This window comes from Gavialis gangeticus, unplaced genomic scaffold (assembly GCF_001723915.1).
Source record: "Gavialis gangeticus isolate Ggan-Ray unplaced genomic scaffold, GavGan_comp1, whole genome shotgun sequence".
NCBI lineage: Eukaryota > Metazoa > Chordata > Crocodylia > Gavialidae > Gavialis > Gavialis gangeticus.
The window spans coordinates 114,721,879-114,731,006 of record NW_017729025.1 but is presented as its reverse complement, the minus strand read 5'-3'; the positions used below and the strand labels follow the sequence as shown (position 1 = coordinate 114,731,006).

The 9,128-nt window shown below is 41.8% G+C and overlaps 1 protein-coding gene across 1 annotated transcript in view; it reads left to right on the top strand.

The window, feature by feature from the left end:
• Nucleotides 1-9,128, top strand: part of TPCN2 (two pore segment channel 2) — a 50,841-nt gene that overhangs the window by 24,430 nt on the left and 17,283 nt on the right. The window contains exons 13-17 of the mRNA XM_019519452.1: nt 1,950-2,036; nt 4,424-4,543; nt 4,766-4,825; nt 4,914-5,042; nt 6,099-6,148. Coding sequence (XP_019374997.1) covers nt 1,950-2,036; nt 4,424-4,543; nt 4,766-4,825; nt 4,914-5,042; nt 6,099-6,148 — 446 coding nt within the window. The remainder of the gene's footprint in view (nt 1-1,949; nt 2,037-4,423; nt 4,544-4,765; nt 4,826-4,913; nt 5,043-6,098; nt 6,149-9,128) is intronic.

Here is a 9,128-nt window from a genome sequence, read left to right as displayed (position 1 = left end):
TCCCCCCCACACGCAGCCCCCCCACAAAACTCATACCCACCCACAACTATTCACCACAGCCCACATACCTACAAACATATACCTACCCACCTACCCACAATATACAAGAGTTAAGACTTCATTTTAAGCTTTTATACTATCACCTCTGTGTACATGACACACATGCATGTAAATCAGGACAAAAATATTTTTTTGAAATGAAATTAAGGAAAGTTGCAGTACAAGTTTGATTTTTATAATACAATTTGGTATTTTTCTGGTTCAGAGATGGCAAAACCCCTTGCTGAAAGGAGTAATTCTGGGGGGTGAGGGGAGGGACTTATAGTGGCAAAGGTCAGGGGTTATGGGGTGGGACTTCTGGTCCCACAATGGTGATCAGGGGGTGGGGCAACTGTCAAGGGGCAGGTACCCATGCAGCCCTCAATGGCTTGCTAAAACTCAGTTAGGGGCCCTCTGCCTGAAATAATTGCCCGTCCCTGGATGAAATGCTGCAAGCCATGTGCATATACGTGGCCTGGAATGCAGCTGAGCAGCACAGAGAGCAGTGTCCTGCTGGTAAGTCTGTGAGGAGGAAGACGCATGGAGGCACAGATCAAGGCCCCCATGGTGCAGGGGCCAGGGGCAGGCACTGCCTAGCCAGGGCAGTGAATGGGACCCCGGGGCTGGGAGCAGTATAGAACTGTAGACAGCTCATCCAGGGGGTGCAGTGGTGGGGGAAGCAAGGGTGGATCCCTGCTGCTGCTGCGTGCACTCCTGAGGGAGGTATGGGGCGCACATGACCTCTGGATTTGTGTGCGGGCGGAGGTGGGCTGTCCACTGCGGGCTTGGGGCCAGGGGCTGTGCCAGCCTCTTGTTGCGGGGAGGGAGTGGGGCAGGCAGTGGTGATGGTGGTGGTGCTGCGAGGCATGTCTGTCAGGGAATAAAGGTGAATTTTGGGGTAGCCATAGCCTCCCTCAGTGCCACTTCTGGTTGGGGCACTCTGCTCTGCTGCCTCTCCCTGTGGAGCCTTGTGCTGGCTGCATGTCCCTTGCCCATCCTGCACCAGGAGCTTGGGGGGCCTATAGCTACCCCAAAATTCGCCTTAAACTTCCTGTAGCCACCCCTGCCAATGCCACTGCCTCCTACCCTGTGCAGCTGAACCCTCCTGATCTGAGCCCAGCCCTGGCCCACCCCCACCACAGGGAAGGGATTGGTGTGGCCCCTGGCCCCGAGCCTGCAGTGAGCTGCCTGCCTCCATCCCACGCACAAGTCAGGGGGGAGGGGCACATGCTCCTCATGCCTACCCCGGAGGTGCGCACAGCAGTGGGGAGCCACCCTCCCCCAGCCCTCTTGTGCCCCCTGGATGAGCTGCCTGGCGCTTCGTCTCACTTCTGGCCCTGGGGTCCCATTTGCCACTCTGGCTGGGCAGTGCCTGCTGCTGCCCCTGCTTCACACCCTCCTTCCCTCACTGTGGGGGCTTTGATTTGTGGTGTTCCCCCTCCTCCCCCAAGTTACCACCAGGATGCTGCTCTCCATGCTGCCCAACTGCATTTCTGTAAATCTGCTATTGTATCAGTATCAGCTGATGTGGCTGATTTTAATAATTGGCTATCGGTATTGGCCAAGAATATCTTTAGTGGTGCACCCCAGAGCTCCTAGGTGTCCACTAGTTCCTTTTCTGTGTAGATTATGCAAGCTGTCACTAGCTCTGAGTGAGATTGGGACTCTACTATGTTTAAGCAAGAACCAGCATATACTAAGAGAGTTGCTGTCCGAACAGTATGGAATCTAATGGAAGGACAGAGAGATGCATTACTCAAAGACAGAGTGAACATCAGAGTGGAGTGTCATCTTCAGTCTTGGTTTTGTTTTGTGTGCTGTTCATACTGCCTCTCTGACCATATATTAAGAGGTGTCTGCCACATCTGTAGATCCAGATACTGATCTGAATATTTCTTTTGCATGTAAAGACACTCAAGACATGCCCTCGGGGACTACTGTCAGCTGTCCAATTTCAGAAACTCTTTGAAGAACTTGACAAAGACTCTGTTAAACAGGTATGTGACTTAGCAACTGTTTATATAACACCACAAATGTCTTTATGATTTACTTGAGCTATACAGACATGAAATTGAGGGGAAAAAATATTTATGGGACCTGAGAAGGGTCATTGATTTCACTGATTGTTCATTGTCTAATTCATAAATGTTTCTCATTGGGACAAATTCTTATCTGAGATACCAGACAAGGTTATTTGGGTAAATGTGATATCTTTTATTGGACCAACTAAATAGTTGGAACTTTACAAGCTTTTGAGCACAAACACCCTTCTTCAGGCCTAGGGAGAATCTGCTCGTGTTTATGTGCTCTTCTGGGTGGAATAGAAACTTAAGCTAAGATGCAAAATGCAGGTCTGTGAAAGTGCAAATGTGTGGCAAGGAAGATCAGAGGGGAAGAGAAAGCAGCTTTTATAGCATTTCAGTTCAGAAGGTAATACACTTGATCTTAGCCCACAAGACTAAAACCATCCCAAAAACCCAAATAAACATTCATGAATATCTATTGTGAGGAATTTTTAAATGATTTGCTTAAGCAGAGTGGGTGTAATTTTTCTTTTATTAGAAGATATGGCTAGTAACAAGAAAACTTGGAGATGAGCTGTATAGACACTCTGGATTTACCCAAAAGTTCACCTGTAATTTAATTATTTGATCTTTATAAGTGCTGGAAAGTCAAACTGCTGTACGTATTTTTTCAAGTTGTTAGACTGTTATAAGAATTAATTTTTTTTTTTTAAGTAAGATAAAGTATGCGTTATGTTGAACAAATTTATGCAGTCACATCCCAGTCCCTCAGATCAACTTTGGCTCTTTACAGAGGACCAGTATTGCAAATTGCAGTCATGATTTCCATGCAGAATTACTAGAGGAGGAGCAGGTAGAATATAATCTTCATAAACCCTTTTTTTCTTTTTCATAGATTCATAGAAATAGGGTCTGAAGGGACCTTGTAGATCTTCAAGCCTGACTCGCTGCCCTACTTTTCTTTCAAAGTATCATGGATGAGATTAATGAAAAGGCGAAGCAGGGCAAATGAGCTTGTGAATAAGTGAAGCACTTAGAACTATTCTTACAGGAGACACTCCCATTCTAGAGCAATTCATTGTCTCCATCTGTTTGCCTCTGGAGGGCAGTGTCTGTGCCAAAGATGATGACTATTTGTTTGAAGTCTTGCTTCCCAGCCCTTGAAAGAAAGCACAGAACTTCTTTTTTGGCACCAGTGAAGCAAGATCTTGAAGCATGGCTGTATTTGTTGGGCATAAAGGGCACTGACAGACATGGGGGGCGGGGGAGGCAACACTTTATCAGAAGAGGAACTGTGTCAATTTGACCTGGCTTGTTCAGCATCTTTTATAGATTGCACGCTTCAGTGGGGCTTTTTGGCGTTTTTGTCTAATAGCTGATTCAATCTATTCACCTATTCAGCTTCAGATATTAGATAAAAGTGCCAGAAAACCCTGCTAAAGTGTGCGATCTCCACAGATGCTGGGTGAGCCAGGTCACACTGATGTGGTTCCTCTGCTGGGCATGTGCTGCATTGTGGTTTTTTTGTTTTTGTTTTTGTTTTTTTTTGGTTGCGCCTACAGCTGTCAGTAGCTAAAATGTTTTTCCCATCCCATGAGACTTCTCAAAATTTGAAGTCTGTTTCATTTTGATATGGGACAGGAACATTTCTGAATAATTTTAGAGAGGGGAAAGGTGGAAGAGATCCTTACATAGTACATAACGTAGTTATGTGGCCTAAGTTAATCTGTCTGGTCTGTCATCCTGTCCCATGCCAGTTGAGTGCCCTAGTTATGAGGGTCTTTTTTCAGGAATATACGTCTTTGGTTATGACCAGAAATTCATCCAGGCCCCAAGAACTCTGTCTTGTTGAAACCAGTATGCTTCCATGCAACATCTTCATTTTGACAAGCCAGCATTTTTCTACCAAAAAACCTTTCATCCAAAATTTCCTGATTAGCCCCATCTTAAACATAAAAGTTGAATTTGGTTTAACTTCAACTGATTATAGAGCCTGAATTATTCAGACTGGTTCAGATCTTTGTATGACCCCTCTTTATTTCATTTAAATTAAACCAATTGCTCTTCAATTTTAGCTACACTGAAATAATTACCTCCCCATCTTTTTTGTACTAATTTAACTACATTGGTTAAAAATTGCATCTTTAGCACAACTTTGGATGTAGACCAGGTTATAGGAAGAAAATTACTGGCTTGGTCAGCCGTATAACTGAAATCTGAAATTTGAGTTCATTGGAATTCTACTGCCTGCTAATATTCACACTGAGTTCATCCCTTGTGCTTAAATTGGGCCTTCTTCCCTACTACATTAACAAAAGATTTAGACTGCATTAAGTCCTTTGTGCTTTTTGTCTTCTCAGCATCCTGCTAAACCAGAGTATCAGTCTCCCTTCCTGCAGAAAATGCAATTTGCTTTTGGCCATCCCTACTTCAGCTATATAGGGAATGTTGTAGCCCTTGCAAATATTATTTCTATCTGTGTAAGTATGGATTTTCTTTTTCTCTTCTTATATTTCACAAGCAATATTTAAAGCTAAGTAATAACTTAGTTTTTAAGAAGGTAGTCTGCACAACATCATTCTGTTTTGGTACTTAAAACCCTTTCTTGTTTCTTTTGGGATTTGCGATGGGAAAAACAGCCTTGATTTGATAAGGGTACAATGTCCAGCTGCTGATTCATTAGAAGTTGCTATTTTTTCCAGGTGGTCTTGGTAATAGATGCAGATAAGCAGCCTTCTGAACGAGATGACTTTTTCTTAGGGGTAAGCTGCATCAGTGTTTCTATAAAGTTGCCTTTGCTCTTCAAAGCTTGATTGTAACGACTCTTTTTTCATTCTTTACCTTTTCAAGGCTATAAACTTTTTTTTCATCCTGTATTATTTGCTGGAGATGTTGCTAAAAATCATGGCAATGGGATTAAGAAGATATTTATCATATCCAAGCAATAGATTTGATGGCCTTTTGACTGGCATTCTGCTGGTAAGTCTATGGGGAAATTTCCACTCCGTTCTTGGATGTGAATTTTTAGGGTGTTTTGGATCTGTGGTCAGTGTCATCTAGTTGAACAAAAGGCATGACGTTTTTATATAATGGTGGATGCATGGAAAAACTAACTTACAAATTGAAACTTTTTTTTCTTCATATATGTATCTTAAACCAAGGCTGAACCATAGATAGGAGCTCTGTGGAAGTGCTTGTTGTTGCAACTGATTGGCATGTAAACTTAACTTGAGCAATATTCTGTGTCCTCAACAGCTAGAACAGTTTGGTAATATACTAATACTCAAGTGATAGTTCAGAATATCCAGCTCTGAGGTAGATGCATTGCTTCCTCTCACTTTGGAGGGAGACCATTTTGGAATTGAAGGCAATGTCAGTTTTTGCCCAGGCATGATAGTGTTGAATATGAGACTTTATTGAACAAAAATAATTAAGAGGTAGTGGGATTGTTTTTGTTTTCTGGGGTTTTTTTTTGTTTTAAGGGGCACAAATACCATTTTTAAGTACCATATAGTTTGGGTCCCTAGCTCTCTTAAGTACTCTGAAAAGCTCTCAGAGCCCTGAAGGATCTTTTACTACACTAGCAGTAAGGGCCTGTGTATCTTCTGTTTATGTTCTAAAAGTAGTTTAATGATACCCTCAAAGTTCAGGTGCAAAATCCTTACACTTTGTAAAACTTGCTATTTCTGACCTTCACATTCCATCAATTTAGGGTTTTTTTTTTAAATGTGTTGCAGTCCTGAAGCTGGTATGTAGCTTGCTACTAAGTCCTACACAAACAAAATTCTGCATGCAGCTTAGCTTCAGTCTGTATAAAAAAAATAAAAAAAAAGGTGAAACTCACTGCTGGTTTTGAGTGGTGAGACAGGATTAACTCTGAGGTCTGATAGCGGAGAAATGCCAATTATATGGTTTTGTAGCGAGCCAAATTAGTGGCTTAGAACTCTCAACAGTGACCTTTTGCAAGGAGTTTGAAGACAAGCTATTGATATTAAAATAAAGTACAGTTATGTTTCTTTTCTTTTGCAACTGAAGGTTTTGGAGATCTCGACTTTTGCTGTGTATGGATTTCCTCATCCTGGATGGTATGTGTTCTTTGAGTAGTTACAAGTACTCCAAAACTGGTGTAAATGTGCAAAGTAGAACTTGAATCCCATAGAAAATTTCCATGGTAATAAGGTAATGGCCCAACCTCTTGGTATAACTAGCTTCATCTGTTTTTATTTTTAAGGTAGGATAGACATTAGGCCAGTGATTCTCAGCCAAGGTGCTGTTGCACCCTGGGGTATGTAGCTTGAGAGACTATCAAGGGTGCCATACAATGTTAATGCTGTTAAGTGTGCAGACAGAGTTCACAAGATTAATCAAGAGATTTCACATAGGAATCCATAGTGTCAAAAACATGCTGACCTGTATGTAGGCTTTCTGAGTTCTTGGCAACAGGAATATGCTGTATTTTTCTGTAGGTAAAAAAAAAAAAAAAAGTGAAAACTTAGCTGGCATTTTTGAGGCACCACTCAGAAGTCTAAAAATATTGAACCACTGCATTGGGCATTTGACACCTTAGCTGTCTGCTATAACTTGCCAAAGCTACTAAGAACTCTACAGGGTTGTTGGTTGTAGCCATGTTGGTTGAAGCACATAGTCAGACAAGGTTCTTTGGGTAAAAGTGATATCTTTTTTTATTAGACCAACTAAATAGTTGGAAAAATTGTTCTTTGCAAGCTTTTGGGCGCAAACACCCTTCTTCAGGCATACTGAGAATCCATTGGAGACTCTCCTTATGCCCGAAGAAGGGTGTTTGTGCCCAAAAGCTTGCAAAGAACATTTTTCCAACTATTTAGTTGGTCTGATAAAAGATATCACATTTACCCAGAGAGCCTTGTCTGCCTAAGAACACTACAGGAATTCACTTTTGCAGTCACTAGAGGTCAGGCAATGCAGGGAATTGAAAGAACTATTTAGTTAGGACCTATGGCAGAATTCTGAAGAGGTATTGTGTTGGTTTGAGAGACAGGTGTCTATATGTTGCATTAAATCTAAATTAGACTAGAGCAGAGCAGCTGCTTCCTCTTTGGTACATTTCCAAAAAATACCTGAAGCTCAATTTATTATATTGCAACATAAACTGTTGCTAATCCTATGCTGTTTCAGAACAGACTACAGTAAAGCTAACTGTATAGTGTCTGATCATGTTTTTCACTGTAGATTTGAAGTATGTTTTCTTTTGTGCTGTAGCTATAAGTTGAAGTAGAGAAGAATATCTGTCCTTTCTGTGTAATTACCTTTCCTTAAAAAAGCATGGGGGCAGGGTGGGAAATAATCAAGGAGGGGGTTTGCATCTCATCCCTTTATATGAATTGAAGCTATTCCATAATACTTCCTTGGGTTACAGGGAAAGATGGTTCGTGTTTTATAAAACAATAATTGTTTGGGTGTTTAACCTAGTGTGTTCAAACAAATGAACAACCCTCCCTCCCACACCTTGTTTTTTTGGCACACCTTTGGGTTGTATATCTGTTTAAAGTGATGGTTGAAAAAACTCTTTTGCCAGGGTATTGATAATTTTAAGCAAGGTAATTTATATTACCTCCCTGAAATTAATTATATTGCCGAGCAATTGTTTCTTGCCTCTTGTTTAAATATGGGCTTGTTCTTGCCTTTTATTTCTATAAGAATAGCATTGAGAGGTACTAGCTTAGAGCTGGGGGATCCACTGTGGAGGCATGCTTGTGTGTGCATGCTCTTTATTCTTTTCAGAGACCAAAAAAAAATTATTGGACAAAACAGCTTGCAGTCTAAGGAGCAGACATACAAATAATTTACTGTCAGGTAAAAGAGGCTGTGGCCATACCCTTTGTTGGCATTCTCTTATGCTGTAAGTGGAGGCTAACCCATGGTAGCTTACTCCCCTTTCACTGATGGGTTTAGATTCCACTTACTGTGTGTGTGTGTGTGTGTGTGTGTGTGTGTGTGTGTGTGTGTGAACATGAACAGTTTGTTGCATCAGGAACACCTGATACATGGTGAAATTCCCAACCACTTCCACAGTGGGTCAACTGTACATCCATACCCAAATTAACCAGTTGGGTGTCTTGGCATTGACAATGTGTGTTCTGTTAGCCAGCTTTGTGCCTGTAGGTGTGACGTAATCAAAGGCAAGGTTGAGCACTTGATGTATTTTCTACGATGTGCTTCCCAGGTAGTAATTTTTGCAAAACTTTATTTTAAACTTTTGGATTGAGTATTTTTGCCATATGAATCAAGCCCTAGTAATTTTCACTTATTTACTAGGGAGTTTCCAGTTGCTACTTGTGTTGTCTTTTTTCAATAAGACACACACCATGTGTATTCCAGTCTAAAACCCAGCTTATATTAGTGCTGAGTTTTCAGATCTGACCTTATTGCTTAAATAAGACAGAATTCTGCATGTTGTAAGGCATGGGTGGGTGTAAGAGAGGCTTCATGCTAGGCCCTAGATTTATGCAAACTAAATGTGGCAAAATATAACACCTAGTGTATTAACAGCTAGCAATGCATGGCCCTTATATAATGGGCTTCTGGAATTTCTATGCGGTACTTTTGCATATATTTCAAATGTAATTAATCTGATATGGACATTCTTTAACATGAGGTAAGAAAGGATGATCCCTGAAGTAATGGAAGAAAGCTTGCAAATAATTGGATTTGTTCTTTGTTTGGGCCGAGTCTTAAAAACCTTGTAGGATCATATAGTGCTGACAGACCTGGGGGGAAAGAAGTACTCTATTGGAAGCAGCAGTGCATTACTTCAGCCTTGCTCCTCAGCATCTGTATAGACTGCACACTTCAGTGAGGCTTTTTGACATTTTTAGCTAAACCTGATTCAATCAGCTACTAGATAAGAGCCAAAAAAGCCCCACTTTAGTGCCTGATCTCTACAGGGATTGGGAAAACCGGGTACAACTAATGTGCTGCCTCTTCTGGGCATGTGCTGGGCTTGGTGCGTGAGTGTGCCACCTTGAAAGTAAAGCATTGATTGGGTCCCTCTCCCTTCACCCCCCCCCCCCCCCCCCCCCCCCCCCC